Genomic DNA, 19,637 nt, shown 5'->3' on the forward strand with positions numbered 1-19,637 from the left:
GCCCAGGACAGAGAATTGTCTACCCAACATGTCGCTAGTGACAAGGTTAAAAAAATCCCGCTGTATATACTTTTCTCTGCTGCCCCACAGAGGCTCATCAAATGCAACAGCAGTGATAATAGTGAACATTTATTGAGCACTTACTTCGTGCCCAGCTTAGCCCTGAACACGTTTCCGTGTATTAACTTACTCTATCCCTGTAAGAATGCCATGAGATCAGCAAAGGACCTGAGTTGTCTTGGGTACTTTAGACTCTAGTCCCCTTTCCTGGTGCCTGAAGCCAGTTTGATAAGCCTCCCATTAGAATCGAGACCACTGTCAGAAATAGGACTGAGCAGTGAATGTGTGCGCTAAGGACTGTCCTCCATGAAAGCACGTGCTGGACCTTCACCACCCCCGACATCTAACCTCCAACAGCATCTCCCACGTGCCCTCTCGGGAGCAGAAGTGAACAGAAATGCCCTGGGTGTTCTGACTGCTTCCGGGGCTCCCTCAAGAAGCCAGAATTTGGTCTTTAAGAAACAAATGTATGACACATGCCAAGTCCTGAGCAGATTGTTCCGGTGGGGGCCACGTCCTGGCTCCTCTCCTCTCACCTTGGTAAAAGAACATGCGTGTCAGGTGTGTGCTGTGCCTGGAGAGACCCGTTCTTCGTGTGGGTTGTGGCTCGTGACCAATTCAAATAAGATGCTCCTCGGGGCTCACATACAAGGGTTGGAGGAGCAGCAGGAGGCTGGGAGTTCAGTCCCAGGGCATGCTGGAGTCACATGGGGCGCTTTAACAATGTACGGTATACCAAAATGGAGAACACATCAGGGGTTGCGAGGACAGGAAAGAGAGGTATGGTGACTACATAGCAACTCCGGGGGTCATTGTGGTGATGGAAGTGTTCAGCACCCCAGCCGTGGTGAATGCAACCATGTGTGACACCATTGTGCAGCCGTGTCTCTCTCTCTCTCTCTCTCTCTCTCTCTCTCTCTCTCTCTCTCTCTCACACACACACACACACACACACACACACACGGAAATCTGAGCAAGATCAGTGCATTGTACCAACATCGATATCCTGGCGTGATATCATACTAGCATTTTTCAAGGTGTTGCTTTTGGGGGGAACAGGGACAAGGGTACACAGGCATCCCGGGGATGATTTCTTAAAACTGTCCATCTACATGCATCTCAAAATAAAAGGGTCAATTTGGAAAAGTACGCACACCATTGCCGCAGCCCCAGGGATAACGATTTCAGTGGTCTGTGGTGAAGCCTGGGTGTGCACAGGTCTTGTGGTCCGCAGGTGAGCCAACGGGCAGCCAGGGCTGAGAGCCACTGCCCACTTTGGCTCCAGGAGGGACAAGGCTGGGCAGGCTCTGGTCAGGTCAGCCGTGGGGGTTGCTGCGTCCTCCTGGGCCTATGATGATCGATCATCCACTTTCCCTTTCATTTGCACCCTACCCACTCGCCCCCAGAGAGCAGAGAGGAGTCCAGACTCAACACCACAGGGCCACTAATGATCCCCAGATCGCTGGTATCTCCAGGGCGTGGCACATGTCTCCGGGTTGGCGCGGTGGGAGGGTTGAGGGGTCTGGCTCAGACCAGGCCTGACTCCTGTGCCAGCCTATAAAACAGGCCTTTCTGGGCCAGCAGCTGGGCAGGGCTGCCACTCTCTGCCACCTGCCCCTTGTCCATGACCAGCACCCTGCAGGGAAGAAGGAGACAGAACACCACGCTGGGCACGCGGCCGCTCTGAAAGCCCAGGTTGCCTGCTCAGAGGTTTGCTCCCCAGAGGCCTGGTCTTCTGATCAGTCTCCTGGCCCTGACCGCCAGGTTGGAAGCATCTGTTGGTCTGTGTCCTTGGGCTCATCCCTCCCTCTTTGGGCATCAGTCTTGCCACCTGACCAATGGGCACTTGATGACCCCTTCCAGCATCTTCCTTCACTACTGCAGGGGTCCCTGGGGCCAGCTGCGTGGGGGACTTACCTGGCGCAGCCCATCACGGAGCGCAGCCGGTGGGCAATGAGCAGCACCGTGCACTGCGCAAACCAGCACCCGAGGGCGGCCTGCATCTGGACCTCCGTCCCCGGGTCCACAGCGGCCATGGCCTCATCCAAGATGAGGATCTGGGTCTTCCGGAGAAGGGCACGTGCCAGACACAGGAGCTGCTTCTGGCCCAGACTGGGAATGAGTGGGACAGTCAGGTGGGTTGTTTGTGTCTGCACATCAGGGTTTGCAGGGTGTGCACACAAACGGGCCCCCACAACAGCCACAGAAGTGGTGGGGGGTGTGCATGTGTGTCCCCACATGTGGGTCCCCGGTCCAGAGAGCTGGTAGTCATCCCCATCCTGCCTCTTTGACCAGAGTAACTTTAGGCAAGTCATTCAAACCCACCATGCCTCCATCTCCCCATCTGTGAAACAGTTATTTCTAGTCTATGGTCTTCACCGTGTGCCAGACACATCCTTATTTGCTGTGTTTATATTGACTCAACCTTCATAAAGACCACAAAGCCAGGTATTATATTAATGAGTCTCTGTACTGGGTTGTGAGGATGAGATAAATCATCCAAGTGCTCACTGGTGTGCTTGTCACAGAAAAAAACCTTTAGCATGCAGTAGCTTTTTTAACGACAAATGGAGAAGTTGAGACTCAAAGTCATGTGGCCAGTGACCCCAGGGTGTCTGCTTCCCGCCCTGCTCAGCCTCCCCTCACAGTAAACACTAGCAAACCAGAACCTAACGCGGCTGTGCAGGTGGCGGGTGCCTGGGCCTTGCTCCAGCCTCAGCTCCTGGACCCTGGGTGAGTCTCAAGCCTCAGATGCTAACTTAGGGGAATGGGGTTAGTGAGAGTGCAGTTTACAAGATGAGAAGGAATGTTTGCTGTTCTTCTATGCCAGACCCTGTCTCAACAACTTTACACATATAACCCAATCCCCATGCAGGTATGTAGATACTGTTATTCTCATTTTACAGATGAGAAACCGAGACCCAGGAGATTAAGTAAATTGCCCAAGGTCCTACGACTGGTAAGTGGGGGGGCCTGGACTTGAAGCCTGTCTGGGCCCTTAGCCACTGCACTATCCTGCGTCTCTAGTGCATGGAAACCACTACCACTCTCAGCCCTTTACCCAAACGCCTTTGGGCGCAAATGGGTTTTAGAAGGTCTCGGTTTTAAAAAAAAGGGCACACACCTGTACCTTATGTTCATGACAGCATTATTCACAATAGTCAAAAAGTGGAAGCAACCTCAGTGTCCAACTACAGGTGATAAATAAGCACACTGTGGTATAGTCATGCCAATGGAATATTACTCAGCCTTAAAAAGGAAGGAGATTTTGACACATTCTACAGCATGGATGAACCTTGGGGGAAGTGATGCTAAGTGAAGTAAGCCAGTCACAAAAAAGACAAATAATGTAATATTCTTTTCAAGTACCTAGAGCAGGCAAATTCATAGAATTTAGTTGCCAGGGGCTGGGAGAAGGGAGAAATAAAGAATCCTTTAATGAGTCCTGAGTTTCAGTTTTGCAAGATGAAACAAGTTCTGGAAATGGGTAGCAGACTGATATGGATGTACTCAATGCTACTGAAGTGTACACTTAAAAATGGGTACAATGGGCCCTGGCTGGTGTGGCTCAGTGGATTGTGCGCTGGACTGTGAAGCTAAGGGTCGCTGGTTCAATTCCCAGTCAGGGCACATTCCTGGGTTGCAGGCCTGGTCCCTGGGGGATGGGGGGTACGGGTACACAAGAGGCAACCACCTATTGATGTTTCTCTCTCTCTCTTTCTCCCTCCCTTCTCCTCTCTCTAAAAATAAATAAAATCTTTTTAAAAAATGAGTGAGATGGTAAATTTTATGGTGTGTGTTTTACTCTATTAAAAAAAAAGTTTTCCAAAAAAAAATTTTTTTTAAAGGCATGCCCGGCACCCTCAGCATGGGGCCAACGCCGATTATCATATACATTATTTCTCTAGCAAAATAAGTGCTGAGTGGGGTAAATAAAGACTGTTAGTATCCCCATGTCGGTAGAGGGAGGGTCTTGTTGCCAAATAAATTTGGAAACCGAATTTAGGAAAAAGAAATGCGATATTCAGAGATTGTGTTGGAGTCTGGAACTGCTGAGAAGGGGCAGGGCCCTACTGATTGTTAATAGAATGGGGTTGATCGTCTATGGGGAGGACACATTTCCAGGGCAGGCTGCCCGTGGGGAGACTTGGCCACACCTGCCTCTCCCTCCAGCTCCCCTCAGGTCCTGGCTGTGGTGGGGCGACCCTACCTGAGGTCGTTGCCTTGGTCGGCACACTCGTACTGCAGCTGGCCAGGCAGGCTGGACACCAAGGCTCTGAGCTGCACCGTCTCCAAGGCCTCCCAAATGGCGTCATCCGTGTGCTCATGCAGCATGTCCAGGTTCATCCTCAGAGAGCCGGGGAACAGGATGGGGTCCTGGCCAGGAGGGACAGTGGGTCAGAGCTGGGCCGAGCCGTGTTCCCAGCTCTGCCCACCCTGTCCCCCAGGCCTCACCTGGGGGATGATGGTGATCCTGGACCTCAGTGTGTGCAGCCCCACGTGGGCGATGGGGACCCCGTCGATCCAGACCCCGCCCTCAGCTGCCTCCAGGAGCCGCAGCAGGCCCCCTGCCAGGGAGGACTTCCCGGCCCCTGTTCTGCCAACGATGCCCACCTGCAAGGGGATGGGAGGGCAAGGCCATTGTGACTAGGCCTGGCCGGAGGAAGGCAGGCCAAAGCCCAGAGGATCCCTGGGCATCTCCGTGAGATGTTGCCCCCGTACCCAAGAGCCATCTGCCCATTCATCCATCATCCTTTGGGGATCCATTCTTCCATCTGTCCACCCTTCCTTATTCTGTCTATTGATCCACCAACTTCGTTCTGCGTATTCTTATCTTCCCCTCATCCCAGCACATCTCCCCCATCTTCCCACCTACTCCCCAACCTTCCTTCCATCCCCTACCCTTCCTCTGTTTCTCCATTTTTCCCATCCTTCCATTCACAGCCCTCCATCATCCCTCATCCTTCCTTCCTTCCCCATGTCATTCTCCTCACGTCCCATCCCGGAGACAAGGAGCCCTGAGGTGGGGATGTGCAGGCAGGGGGTGCTCAGGGCCTGGAGCCTGGGCGATGCCCCGCCCAGCCGAGGCCCTGATGCCTCTCCAGCTGCCCTGTGGCCTGGCTTCCTTCCTTCTCCCATGAGGAAAAAGGTGTGGGAGAGCTACTCACCTTTTCTCCTGCGTGAATCTTGAAGGACACACCCCGCACAGCCAGCGGGAGCTCGGGTCGGTGCCTCAGCCCCAAGTCCCGGAACTCGATTTGCCCCCCATGAGGCCAGGGAGGCTGGGCTGCACAGGAGGGCAGCGTCCAGGGCGCCTGGGGCAGGGAGGGACACTGGGTCAGAGGAGCCCTTCTCCCAGGCTTCTCCCAGAAAGGCTCACCTCCTTAAGCCTCTGTTTCCACTTCTGTAAAATGGGCACATTTACTGCTATTTAATAGGGACAGGAACAGGGCAAAGCTAAAAACAATATCTGGTACCATAAAAATAATGGTGGTGTTGGCTCCTCTTTATCTTTTTAAGTTATTATTAGCCACTATTAATTGTCAAATAATATTCTCTATTCCTCTAGCAGGGGTAGGCCCTCTTTTTTGTCTTTGTGAAGTGGGCAGGTCTGTGCAGTAGGGAGTCCAGCATTGCCATTGTTATTCCTATGACCTTGAACGGGTCACTCCACCCCCTCGAGGCTCAGTTTCCTCATCTGTGAAATGGGGCTAATAAGAGCAGTGGGCACGCGCCGAGTGTTTGTGGTATGCCATACGCTGTACGAAGTTCTTTATTGTGGGATCTCCTTTGACGCTCACAGTATACTCAGTGTTGCCAGTGGCCACGCCCTTCTTCTGTTCTTGTTATGTTGCTATTAAACTGCCGTTACATGGCTGTGGCACTGCTGTTATTCATGTCCCCTGTCACTCAGAAGAATGACCTCCTTGCCCAATGGAGGAAGCAGAGGACCCAGGATCTGACCTGGCTCCAGAGCCCATGCTCTTAACCATTCCTGCGGCCCTGGCCGGGCCCCGGCCTGAAGTGGCGCGGGCTCCAAAGATGTCCGCCTTGCTGCGCTGCCCTCTGCTGTAAGTCCCAGATGGGACAGACCCTCCACCCCCGGCTGCTACCCATCACCTCCTTGGGTGTCCGGGCGTAGTCCTGCATCCGCTCCACCGACACGATGCTGCTCTCCAGGTCTGTCCAGCTGCGAACGGCCCACTGCAGCGTCTGGGTCACCTGGAGTGAGAAGACACCTCAGGCTGACTTGAGCAAAATCACCCCACAGGCTTGCTCAGCTCCACTGAGGCAGGGACTGGGAGGCAGGGCCCAGGGCAGAAAAGGGGACCGGGCTTGGCTGCAGCCGCCAGGACTCCTCTCTCCTTTCAATAGAGCCAGAGTGAGCAGAGCAGAAAGGAGCCCTCGGACATCAGCTAGTCCAGTCTGTCTGGATACCGGTGGGGAGACAGGACCAGGGAGGGTCCATGGCCCTCCCAAGGACATCCAGCAGGACTTCCATTCTGAGAGGTTTCCCTCCACGGATTGCTCATCACACAGGGACCATGCCCACCTCCTCGCAGGGGCCCGCCCGCACCCCTGCTCCCGCCCTCCCGCCGCTCCCCAAACGCATTTCCCCCCACCTGCTCCAGCCACACCACCTGCTTGCTGTTCTCTGACACACCGGTCACGCCCCTCCCCCTGTCCCAGGGCCCCTCTTCCTGCCGTTCCCTTCCCCAGGAAAGCTCCCCTTCCTGCCTCCCTCCCTGTGGGGATAATAATAGTACCCCCGATGGGGTTGGGGGCAGGATTAAATGAGTTAATGTTTATAAATCTCTTAGAACAATGCCTCATTCGTAATGAATGTAACTTATATATGTATTTTTTTCATAGATGTCCTGACCTGACATCAAATATTGTTAAAAATAGATAACAAAAATTTAACAAGTCACTGGAAATGCACTCTGTATACTTTATCTCAACTAGTGAAGTAGAGGGATTACTACCCCATTTTTCAGACGAGCACACTGAGGCTCAGAGCCAAAAGACGCTTGCTCAAGGTCCAGCAAGGGCACCCCAGCTAAACTCTTGTAAGAGCTGCATTTTCTTCACTGATTGGTAGTTTGGACTTGGGTCCTTGAAGGTCCGGCTGGCGGGGCTCTGCCTGTCTTTGTTCTGCCTGCTCCCGGAAGTCAGGTTGGGGTGTCGGGAGTACCTGGAGGGCGGCGGAGACAGAGAAGCCCACAAGGCCGGCGCTGAGATGGGCCTTGCTCAGCACAGCGCACATGGCAGCGACAAACACCAGCACGTTCCCCAGCAGCTCCAGATTGGCAGCGAGCCACCTGTGGGGAGGGGCAGGTAACAATGGGGTCAGCGGGAACCCTCTCTGCGGGACCTGCTCCTCTGGGCACAAGGGCTGATCATGGTGCCAGCATGAGTGCCCACGGGGGTCTCCTCCACACCCCAGGCCCCACCCAGTGGGTGGGAGAAGTTACTACCTGTGCCCAGCTCTGGTCTTGGCACACAGTAGGTGCTCTAGGAAAGTTTTGCCATGCTGCCAATATTCTATGCCTGGGATAGGCCAAGCCATATACCCTTGTGCTTCCTGACCGAACCCAACGTCCATGTTCACGTAGCCAGCATCTTATGTTCATGTGCAGTCAGCTCCAGCACGACCTCCTCACAGAGCCCTCCTGGACTGCTCCCCCTTCCTCTCTCACACATCACTGATAACTTCCCTCTTGACAGTTAATCAGTCTTTGTGATTCAACTTATTTAAGCAGTCCTTGACTCTCAGTCTCCAAGAGTAGATTGTGAGCTCCACGAGGGCAGTGACTTTGTCTTGTTCACAGCTCTGTCTCTAGTACCTAGCATATGACCCAGCCCAGAGTAGGTGCTCAACAAATATATACTGAGGAGACGAATAAATATGTACTCCCTTTCATTGAATTTCTACTTGCCCATTAACTCATTCATTCATTCAACAGATATTATTGAGCACCTACTATGTGCCATGCACATTGGAGGTGCTGGAGACACAGCCATGAACCAAACATAAAAATCCCTATCTTTAGGAAACTCTGGGCTATACTACATATAACCGCTGGTCCTTGTAACAACTCTATAAAGGGGAATATTGTTGTCCCCATTTGACAGCTGAGCATGTTGAGGCTCAGAAGGGTTAGGTATTTGTTTAGTCCAGATGCCTAATAAGCACAGGGATTTGAAGCCACATCTGTCTGAATGACAACAGAAAGCACATATCCTTTCCAACAGGTCACACTTCTCAATGAACCAGCTAACAAATATATGAAGACCCACTAAGGTCTCCGACTTCCTAGACAGCTGACCTTGGGGGAGTCCCTTCGCTTCTTTGAACCCTAGTTCACCTATCTGTGGAATGAAGTAACACCTGACTCAGTACAGTTGAGAGGTTTAAATGGGATGCCACATATAGCATAGAAATCACCAAGCCTTGCACATAGTAGGTGCTTTCTAAATGTTGGCAAGGTTCTTCCTCCCTAGGCTAGGACTCCAGGAAGCAACGGGGTTACCCAGAAGACATATGGCATTGAGACACTGTTCACAGCTGCAGGCCTGATAGCCCCAGCTGACTGTGAATCTAGGCAGAAAGGAGAAAATAATTTACATTTATTGAGTACCTACTGCATGCTTGACCCTCTCCACAGTCTTGCACCAAACTCCCTGGGTTCAAATCCTGATTTCACATATTCACTGTATGGCTCTGGGTGAGTTCCTAAATCTCTCTGTGCCTAAGATTCACCATGTATAAAACAGGGTCTGCCTCATTGGGTTATTAATAGGATTAAATATATTTAACCCATGTAGATTGCTCAGAACTGTGCTGAGCATGTAATAGGCACGCTACAAGTACTAGCTATGAGTGTATTTATTTAATCCTCAGCCACTCTATGAGTGCAATCTCACTTAGACAAAAGAGGCTCAGATAGGTTATGTAACTTGCCCAAGATTACCCATCTCATTAGCTGCAGAGCTGGGATTTGAACCTGTGTCTGTCTATGCTCAAAGCCTGTGTCTCATTCTTGCTTAGTACTGAAAAGAGCCTGAGGATGCTTATGTAGGTACCTTGTCACCAAGGCAACAGAGGCTGGTCCAGTGGCCTGGCAGCAGAAGCTTCTTTCCTTTTGCTGACATCTCTGCCTCCTCGCTCACCTGCTGTGGGGGATCCCTCAGGCCAGGTTCTATCTGCTCACAGTGTAAGCCAGGTGCACCCATGAGATCTAGCCTCAGCTTTATCCCCAACTTGCTGTGTGACCTTGGGCAGGCCACTTGACCTCTCTGGCCACACAGTAGGATACTCTCTGGGGACACAGATAGATTTCAAGGCCTTTCTCTGCCCTCCTACCTGTCAGCCACCAGCCGTGGGAAAGTGACTCGCTGGCTTTCATTCACGTAGGCGTTGTTCTGAGCCATGAAGGAACCCTGGGCCTCGAATGCCCTGACCACTGCACCACCCTGGAATGTCTCCGCCACGTGGGAACACACGAAGGAGTGCCTGGCTGACTCCAGGCGTCTAAGCTGGCACGAGGTGGCCACATACAGGCTCTGAAGTGGGGCAGGTGAGGAAGGGAGACATCACAGACACAGAGAGGTAGTTTGAGAAGCACATGGAGCCCCAAGTACAGGATCCTAGACCAGGCTCTGTTAGAGCTTGCTGCGTGACCTCGGACCAGTTGCTTCCCCTCTCTGAGCTCCAATTTCTTTGCAAAATCAGAGTTCCATGGTTCTTTTAAAAATCATTTGGGAAGCTTCAAACATCTCCAATGCCCCGATCCAGAACTATTCCATCAGAATCTCTGGTGGTATCACCTTGATCTTGGTATTTTTAAAGTGCCTTCTGGGTAATTCTGCTGAACAGACAGGATTGAGAAACCACTAATCTAGCATAAATCTAGTCTCATTCCTAGCTCTGAGGCCAACTGTTTCCCTTAGGGCCAGTTACCATGGGAACAACATGGTAAAGGACAAGGAAAGCAGTCAGCCGAGTCAAACTCATTTATTTAACTTGAGGGTCATATGCCAGGTGCTGGGAACATAATGACGCACACATAGTATATGTTGTTATTTGATCTGAGGTTGCAAGTGTGTACAGCTGGCAGGCTGGGGGGAACGTGCATTTGCTGAACACGCGGGCTACATGCCAGGCACTTTACAAACAGTATTCAGTAACTGTGAGGTGGGCATTAGTGGCATTCCCATCTTACAGGTGAGAACACCTGAGGCTCGGAGGGATTAAGCAGCTGGTCCAAGCCTCTATTTACAGTAAGTGGCAGGGCCTGGATTCAAACCCACCTCTGCCTGACTCCCAAGCTCTCGATGGAGAAGCAGTCCCTCCCCAAGTCAAGAGGACCTACAGGAGACCTGGGAGAGCTGTGGAGAGCTGTGGCGGTGAAGGTTTTTGTCTGACTACCATGGTTGTTCTACTCTACTCCTGGTTTCCGGGGCCAGAGCTGTCGATTGTGGTTAGGTGGTCACAGGCCACAGCCTAAGCAGAGTAAACTATCCCTTCGGTCCCAGAGGTTAGCTCAGGGATGAACATGTGCTCCATAAAGGGCCAATCAGAATCTTTCCCAGGATTGAGATACTCATATGAATGCTGAGCTGGTGAAAAGGTTTCTTTGGGTCGGGGTTGCTACGGTGGGAGTGGGACGCTGTGAGCATAGGGTTGCCAGGGGCCATCAGGCCTGACCCCTGAAAAGAGAGTGTGTGCAAAATTGGGCCACGCGGAGCTAAGCCAGTTGTTCTTCAACATTAGAATGTATCAGAATTACCTGGAGGGTTTATTAAAACCCGGATTTCTGGGCCCAACTCCCATAGTGTCTGAGTCAGTAGGTCGTGGGGAGGGCCTGAGAATGTGCATTTCTAATCAGCTCTCGGGTGATCCTCTGCTGGTCCAAGGCCACACTTTGAGAGCCACTGAGCGAAGAGAGTGACTGCATCTTGGTGACAGCTGGCCATTGCACCTACTGTACATAAGCCATTAAATTCTATTCTTCTGTGTAAGCTAATTTGAGTCGGTCTCTGGCTCGGGCAACTGAAGGAGTCTAGCCTAATACGCGGTCTTTGAGACCTTGCAATGCCTTCTTGGTTTCCAGACAACCGGAGAAGGGGAAGCTCATTTTAGCAGCAACAGAACAAAATGTTAGCTATCAAGAACTTTGATGGAAACCTTCAGGAGACACAGACAGTATAGATGTTAGAAACAGACTGTGGAGTCTCTGCCTTTGGGAATTCTTCTAAGGGTGGCCCCCAACTGCCCAACTGGGCAGAACCTCTTCCACTGACTCCCGCCCAGGGACAGGGGACTGGCTCAGGTGACCTCAGCTGGCCCTCGGAGCCTCCCCAGCCTCGCCCTACCTGAAACCCAGCGTAGAGGAGCAGCAGTGGCAGGATGGCCACGACAGCCAGCGGCGTGGCCACAGTTACGACCAGGCTGACCTCCAGGAGTCCAAAGGTGTAAATCAGCAAGGACCGGAGTTTGTCTGGGATGTCCACATCCACTATGTCTGTCTCCTTGGAGAAGCGGTTCAGTAGGTTCCCGACGGGTGTCCGCTCAAAGAAGCCAATGGGAGACCGTGCCACGTCCCACAGGAGCCTCTGGAAGAGCAGGCTGGATGCCCGGATGCCCCCCAGGATCACTGTGGCCATGGAGGCAAGCAGCCCTGCAGCTGTTGGGGGAGAGGGGGCCAGGGCGTGAGGGCTGGAGCCCTTCCCCCACCCTGTGGGGGCCACCCTGATTATCCCTTGATGCAATCACCCTGTCCACCTGGAACCTCAGAGTATAATCTTACTTGGAAATAGGATCTTTGCAGATGTTATTAGTGAAAGATATTGAGAAAATATTCTGGATTTAGGGGGGGTTCTAAATCCGATGACAAGTGTCCTTTTAAGAAGAGGAGAAGCCACAGAGAGACATGGAGAAGGTGATGTGAAGACAGAGGCAGAGACTGGAGTGACATGCTGCAAGCTACGGGGCGCCAGGACTGCCGGAGACCGGCAGAACCAGGACAGAGGCGTGGGGCGGCTTCTCCTTCAGAGGCTCCAAGAGGAACCCGTCCTGCCAGCACCTTGAATTTGGACTTCTGGCTTCAGAACTGTGAGAGAGTAAGTATCTGTTTATCTAAGTCTGGTAGAGACTCTGAGGATTCCAGAAAGGGAGGGATGTGTTGTGTCCCTTACTTCTTCCATCATAAGGACGCAGGTCTGGGCTTGGACCTAGGACATTGGCACCGATCTTCAGGGAGGAGAGTGGAAGCGAGGGATGGGTAAGCCGGGGAGCCCTGAGCACCACGGGGGTGGGGGGATGAGAGGATGGAGGATGAGGGCAGCCAGCAAGAGGTACCTTGGAGGCACCCCAGGAGCCCAAAGACCCAGCCTCGCAGCGCCGCCTGCGTCTGCCGCCCGTCCACGGTGGGGTCGTCCGCCCACAGGCTGAGCCAGTAGCCACGGCAGAAGGAGGCCACTTGCTGGCAGAAGAAGAGGAAAAGTGCGTAGAGGCAGAGTGGGGTGCCCACAGCCCGTATGTAGGCCAGGTACATGGAGGCCTTCACCTGCAGTACACGTAGGGAGGATGGGGGCAAAGGGGGGGCAGGGGAGGGGAGAAAGGGGAGGCAGGTCAGGCTCCCGAAGCGCACCAACGGGCCGCTGGGCCCACCGTGCAGACCTCACGGGTTCTCTCTTGGTACCTCCCGCCTGGCGCCCCATCTCCCCTGCAGGCCCCACCTGGCCTCAGGACCCCCCTTCCTCTATGGAAGCCCCAGACGGCCAGTGGGAGCCTTAAGGGTGACAGGCTGTGGCACTTTGAGGCTTTGGGATGATTTATTGAACACATACTATGAGACAGGTATGTGTCTCTATCCCTATCTGATGGATAAGAAAACCGAGGCAGATAAGGTTAAGCCACTTGCTTAAGGTCCACCTCCCACCAGCCTGAAGTTCTCCTCAGCTGCAGCCAGAGTGAAGTTTAAAAACATCCACCTGACCCCATCCTACTGTTGCTGACCTGCATGTGGCTTTCTCTTGCTCTCAGAAGAAAGTACAAACTTCTCGTGCACCTCTCTGACCTTACCCCCTAGTCACTCTCTGCCAGTCTCTTGGGATCCCTTTCTTTGCACCTTCCCACCTCAGTGTGTTTGTACCTGCTCCTCCATCTGCCCAGAATGCTCTTCCCCCTGCTCCTTCCAGGGCTGGTTCCTTTGCACCCCTTAGGGCTCAGCTCAAATGTTGCTCCTCAGAATATCCTACCAAGCAGGCCCCTGACCCTTGGTTGGTTGCCATCTCATTGCCCTTTATTTTCTTACAGCATTTCTCATTATCTGATGTTACCTTGCTTGTTAGCTTAATTGTTAGCTGGGTCTCCCCACTGGCAAGCGATCTCCACCAGGATAGAGACTTCACCTGGCACATAATGGGGGCTCTGTAAATGTTTGCTGGGTGAATGGATGGGTAGATAAGTAGATGGATGAATAAAGGGATGGGTCTGTAGGTGGGTGGGTGGATGGATGTGTGGGTGGATGGGTGAAAGGGTGGGTGGGCGAGAGGATGGATAAGTAAGTGGGTATATGGAAGACGGGTAAGTGGATGGGTGGATAGATGGGCGAATGGGGTATAAGGTTAGGTGAGATGGAAACATGAGTGAATAGGTGGGTACGTGGATGGGTGGGTGGATGGATGGGGAGGTAGGAGGGTGGATAAGTGGGGAAACTAGCAGAGAAGAAATAGTACAAGCTCCAGGTTAGGACTGACCTAGATTTTGAGTCCCAAGTGGGTCACTTGCTAACTATGAGAACACAGAGAAGCCTCTCAACTCTTTAAGGCCCGTTTCTTCATCTCTAAAACGGAGCTATTGCTATCTATTTTTAGAGTCGTTGTGACATGAGGAAATAGAAAGTGTCTAGAATCTTACTTGGCACATAGTAGGTGTTCAATAAAAGTGACTGTCTGCCCCCCATGCTGGGTCCGGTAGCAGGTGCTGGGCCCCGAGGGCAGCAGTGGCAGAGGATGCGGAGGGGAGGGGCGGCTGTTACCCTGCCATGCTGCACGCCGTCCTTTCCGGCGGGCGGGCCTGCCCGCGCAGGCTCATCTGGCGGGGCCCTTGCCTGGGCCTCTGAGGCAGCGCTGTCCTTCTCAGGGATTAACTGCATGGACCTGTTATTTAGAGGAAATGAGGTCAACTCAGTGTCTCCATGGGGTGTGTGTGCCCAACCTTCAGGGCCACTGGTAGCCACAGAGCTCTGGGGGACACTTTTCATTCATTCATTCATTCATTCATTCATTCATTCATATATTCATTCGGTCAACATACTGAGCACCTGCTAGGTGCCAGGCTGTGTCCTCCCTCTGTGGTGCCCAGCTAAATACCTCCTCTTACCCCAGGTTGAGCAAGACTGTTCTTCCAATGCCATTCCACTGAAGGAACTTATTTGCCCAACTTCAGAACTTGGTTTTCAGAATTTTCATTTTAGCCTAAGCTTTGCTGCACTATTTTGTTCCTGCTGTTTGCCCTCAGATTTGTCAGTCTAGGTTGGCAGAATATCAGTTTTGCACAATTCATTTGTTGAAGCCTTCTTATATGTTCCTTTCATCTATGGACAAGTGGGCTCACAACCTTAAATGTGAATTGGCATCTGGTAACTGTGAAACCATGGGCAGCTGACTTAACCTCTCTGTGCCTCAGTTTCCTCAACTGTAAAAGGGGAATAATCTATATCTGTCTATCTACCTATCTATCTAGCACTTATTAACCAATCTGTCATCTTATCCATCCATCAATCTATCATCTATCTATCCATCCATCTATTTACATCTATCTATCTATCTCTAAATCTACATATCCATCTACACTGTCAAATCAATCTATCTACCATCTGTCCATCCTTCATCTATATATCTACACTTGAGGACTAATCGGTCATTCGGTGAACTAGACATTTGGGGACTTAATCATTTTGACTATTTGATTGTCAAACAGTTTTTGGTGAAGTACCCAACAACTGAGCACATGGTGGGTATTCAGCAGGTGTTGAATCCAGAGTAGTTTGGGCTGCTCCCCTACCTGCCTGAGCTGCAGGTGGACTTCAAACTCAGTCTGTGCCCTCCCTGTGCTCAGGAGCACAGCGAACTCACCTCTCTGGTCCACCCATGGGCCTCCCACTTCCAAAAGATCCTCTGGGGTCCTCAGTGCTGGTCGTGAGTTCTCTTTCTGCAAGGTAAGGGAATCTTGTCACACGATGGGAGTCAAGACCTCAGGATCCGGATGCTGACTTGGACATCCACTGGCTGCATGGCCTGAACTTGTCTGAGCATCCGTGTTTTCTGCTGTGGCTCCTGCAACTGCTCACAGTGCTCGCAGGGTCCTTCCAGGAATGTCATCCACTTAATTGCGCATTCCTTCATTTACTCACTCAGCCAATACAATCGAGGACCTGTTATGAACTTGCGGTTGGAAAACATCAGTAAACATGTACCTAATCAGACTACTGCAGCTTCCCCTGACACCCTTGCACAAGCAGCTCACTAGGGCTGGAATGCTCTTTTCACACTTTTACCCAACCTGAGGTGTCGTCTTCCCCAGGAAGGACCCTGGCCCCCTGACCATCCCCCTAGGCTGGGCAGGTTCCATCTCCAAGCTTCAGGACGGTGACCCTGTGAGTTACCACGTAGATGGGCCACAGATATTTTCAGAAGAGGCAGAGCCTGGGGCTGGGGGGCAGCCGGCAGTGAGTGCTTGTGTCATCATGGAGGGGCAGTACACAGTCTAGTGATGAAGAGCCACACGCTCTGGGGTCAAGTTGCTTGGGTTCCAACCCCAGCACTGCCGCTTATAAGCCATGTAGCCTCAAGTCTGTTCCTTATTCTGGGCCTCAGTCTCCTCATCTGTAAAGGGTAAGTAATTTAGGCGCTGACCTCACGGGGCACAGTGATGAGTAAGTGAGTTATTTCAGGTGAGGTGCCATGAGCTCGTCATCACTCACTGTGGGCGAGCTTGGGTTGGTGACTTCAGTTCCAGAACATCATCATTTTCGCAGCAGGCATTGTGTTCTCTGGATCATTAGAAACCCTAGCTAGCAGGGCTTGGGTCCTCTGGCCCCTAGGGACCAAATGACCTTGTTCAGCCTCTGTAGCATTTATAAGCATAAACTCAAATTCTAATCTTGTGACCTCGGGCAAATTATTTAACACTCTGCCTCAATTTGCTCACCTGTGAAATTGCAGCAAAAACTGTATGTGCCTCAAAGGGGTATTGTGACAATCAAGTGAAATAAGGTATGTTGATAGATGCATTTCGCACAGCCCCTGGCTCACGGGCAGTGCCGCTGGCTCTTGCTGGGTGCATGGGTGGCCTCTCAGGAGAGCCACCTGCCTCAGGCCTGGCCCTGCACGGAGGGTGTGGCCCGAGCGGTTCCCCCACGCCACGGGGATCCTGGGCAGAAGCCAGGGGCAGAGAACCAGCAAAGTCCAGCCATTACCTCCTTCTTCTCTATCTCCTGGCTGCCTGGCTCGATCCAGAAGGGCCACCAGGGCCCCCTTCCTGTTCAGAAGCTCCTGGTAGGAACCCATCTCTGCAATGGCCCCATCTTCTAGCACCACGATCCAGTCAGCCTGGGGCAGGACGTGGAGCGCGTGGGTCACAAGAATCCGAGTCTGGGCAAGGAAGGGGTGGGAGTTACACTCAGGTGCTTGACACACCTTCCAGAGCAGGGGCGGGGGGGCCGGAAGTGCCTGGGGCTCGGAGCAGGGCAAGTCCCCTCTTCCTGTGCTCCTGCCCTCTTTACTGAAAACAGCATGTCGCAATAGAGAAACAGGGGGCTCCTTCAACCCGTGTCTCAAAACAAGGAGTTCGCCTGAATCTAGGGACCTGAGTGAGGCAGAGCTATAGCAGTTTAACAGCCCCATAAGCAAAAAGTAACTGCTGTTGAAAGCCACTGAGGCTTGGGGATTGTTATGTAGCATTGTCACAGCAAAAGCTGACCATTACAAAATGGAAAGTTAGACTCAAGGACGGTGGTGATGAGGTAAACTTGGGTTAAAACTTTCTCTGCCTTTGCCCTGTGCCGTCTGATACATTTTCCCACACTTACCGTTCCCTGGAGCAGCCCACTGGGCCCAATGACCTGGGTGAAGACGTGCTGGCTGACATGGGCGTCCAGGGCCGCCAGGGGGTCATCCAGCAGGTATACGGTGGCCTTCCTGTACACAGCCCGGGCCAGGCTTAGCCGCTGCTTCTGGCCCCCGGAGAGATTCATGCCCTGCGGCCACAAGAGACGGACAGAGCCCTGAGTCTGCAGGCTGGGGGAGGCTGCTGGGACAGGGCCGCACCTGCTCATCAGAGTGGGGCACAGCTCCCTGTGCCTGTTCTCCAGGGCCGCCTCCAGGGTGCAGACACTTGCTCTCACGCTGACGCCCCTCCCCAGACTTTACCCAGCCTCCTGTCTCCCCTTCTCAGCCAAGCCTCCTGGAGGAGCTGTGGGCACCTTCTGTGGCTGCCTCTCTTCCCACTCACTTCTTTCTTCACTTTAACCTGGCTTCTGTTCCCATTTCTCAGCTGGCACTGCCTCCCTCAAGGACTCCGGACTTCATTTCCCTCTTGTCTAATCCAGTGGCAGCTTTTCAGTCCTTATTTTCATTCATTCATTCATTCATTCATTCATTCATTCATTCATTCACTCCACTCATATTTACCGCATGGCTATTTTATCCCTGCAGTGTTGTAGGCCCTGGCAACACAGCACCGAACAAAACTCAGTCCTTGCACTCACGGATGTTTCACTCAAATGAGGGTGAGGGTGGGAGACAGATATTCAATAAGCAAACAAGTAAAATATATCACCTCCTGGATGGTGTTATGTGCCCTGAAGAACAACAAAGCAGGGGAAGGGTGCGGGCAGGGTGTACCAGTGTGAGCAGGGCTGCAGTGCTGGGTAAGGTGGTTGGGGAGGGTCCCTCCACTGAGAATGGATGGACCATGTAGACTCCGGAAGGAGCTTTAGAAGCAGAGAGAACAGCAGGTGCAAAGGCCCTGAGGTGAGCGTGTGTCTGGTGTGTTCAAGGAACATTGCGGAGAGCCACGTGGCTGGAGTGGAGCATGATGGGAGATGGGGTCAGAGAGATAACCGGGGCCCGACGCGGAGGGGAAGCCTTGTCAGCGATGGTCAGGGCTTTGGCTTTGATTCTGATGGGGGACACTCCGGAGGATCCCAAGCAGAGAAAGGATGTGATCTGATCTACATTTGAACAGACTCCTTTTAGTTGCTGCCCTGGGATTAACCTGTCAGGGTGGAGGACAGAAAAAGGGAGGGCAGCCAGGGGGGCTAAGGTGAGGGAGAGCTGACAGTAGATGGGGCCAGGACACCCTGGGTCGGCCTCGATGGTGGTCCCAACAGGATCAGCTGATGGATTCGATGTGGGTGTAAGAAAAAGAAAGGCATCGCTGGATCTCAGCTCTGCGAGGATGGCGCTTCCGTCACCTGGGACGGGTGTGCTGCAGCGGGAGGGGGTTCCTGAGAGCAGGCATTTGGTTTAGGATGTGACACAGCTGGACAGACCTCAAGGACAGCGAGCACCTCCTTGCTTTGAAATGACCTTCCCTTGGCCTCCACAACACCTCATCCTCCTCTCTGGATGCTCCTCTCACACAGGGGACCCTCTCCCCTTCCTTCCAGAAAATCCTACCCATTTCCTTAACTTTCACTCCTACTTTTCCACTCTCAATTCCCTAATCCAGGGGTCAGCAACCTTTTTCTATAAAGGGCCTGATAGTAACCATCTTGAGCTTTGCTGGGGGGCCCAGTGTCCATCACAGCCGCTCATCTCCGTCCTTGCTGTGTACAAGCAGCCATGGCTCACAGGTAAATAAATGAGCATGGCTGTGTCCCAATAAAACTTTATTTACAAAAACAGATGGTGGGCCTGATTTGACCTGTGGGTCACAGTTTGCCAATCCTGCCCAATCCATATCTCCACATGCATAGAGTATCCTGTTCATTGGATATCTCTGCCCAGACCTATTACTGAGGTCCAGAGAGGGAAAGCAGTTTGACCAATGTCACCCAAAAATGCAGGACAGGAAAGATGCCTGAGTGTCCTCGCTCCGAGCTGGACAGACCATCACCACCAATCCCTGCAACGCCTTTCTGCCTCCCCCTGGTCTCTGTTTGCATTCACTCATTCATAACAATTTATTGAGCACCTAGCATGTGCTTGGCCCTAAGCTGGGCCCCTTTTCGCCCCCACTTCCCTTGTCTCCCCTCGTCCCTCTCACCACTCTGCCCACAGCTCTGGGAAGCAAACGGCCCCAGCCATCGCGCCTCCCTATCCCAGGAAGGCCCGAGCCCCTCACCTGCTCCCCAATTTGGGTGTGGACTCCTGCAGGAAAGCTGTACACATCCGGCCACAGAGCACAGGCCTCCAGGACTCTCTCCAGCCACAGTGGGTCCAGTTCCTGCCTGAAGCACACATTCTCCACCACAGATGAGTTCTGGACCCAGGCTTCCTGGGGCACGTAAGCCACGGGACCCTAAAACACAACTCACTTTGGCAATGAGCAGGCCACTGGG

General features: G+C 52.7%; 1 protein-coding gene across 1 annotated transcript in view; it reads right to left on the reverse strand.

Annotated features, from left to right (window-relative positions):
- Positions 1–1,014: 1,014 nt before the first annotated feature.
- The window catches only part of ABCC6 (ATP binding cassette subfamily C member 6), a 47,468-nt gene continuing 28,845 nt past the window's right edge, over positions 1,015–19,637 (reverse strand). Inside the window, exons 17-31 of the mRNA XM_054589628.1 lie at positions 19,421–19,597; positions 17,163–17,330; positions 16,551–16,725; positions 15,208–15,283; positions 14,109–14,229; positions 12,425–12,632; positions 11,440–11,750; positions 9,428–9,627; positions 7,256–7,382; positions 6,181–6,282; positions 5,229–5,375; positions 4,516–4,674; positions 4,271–4,437; positions 1,978–2,172; positions 1,015–1,696 (exon numbers count right to left, since the gene is read on the reverse strand). Coding sequence (XP_054445603.1) covers positions 1,588–1,696; positions 1,978–2,172; positions 4,271–4,437; positions 4,516–4,674; positions 5,229–5,375; positions 6,181–6,282; positions 7,256–7,382; positions 9,428–9,627; positions 11,440–11,750; positions 12,425–12,632; positions 14,109–14,229; positions 15,208–15,283; positions 16,551–16,725; positions 17,163–17,330; positions 19,421–19,597 — 2,442 coding nt within the window. The 3' untranslated portion in view covers positions 1,015–1,587. The remainder of the gene's footprint in view (positions 1,697–1,977; positions 2,173–4,270; positions 4,438–4,515; positions 4,675–5,228; positions 5,376–6,180; positions 6,283–7,255; positions 7,383–9,427; positions 9,628–11,439; positions 11,751–12,424; positions 12,633–14,108; positions 14,230–15,207; positions 15,284–16,550; positions 16,726–17,162; positions 17,331–19,420; positions 19,598–19,637) is intronic.

Source organism: Pteronotus mesoamericanus, unplaced genomic scaffold, assembly GCF_021234165.1.
Source record: "Pteronotus mesoamericanus isolate MK-2021 breed Mesoamerican mustached bat unplaced genomic scaffold, CSHL_Meso_final scaffold_167, whole genome shotgun sequence".
NCBI lineage: Eukaryota > Metazoa > Chordata > Mammalia > Chiroptera > Mormoopidae > Pteronotus > Pteronotus mesoamericanus.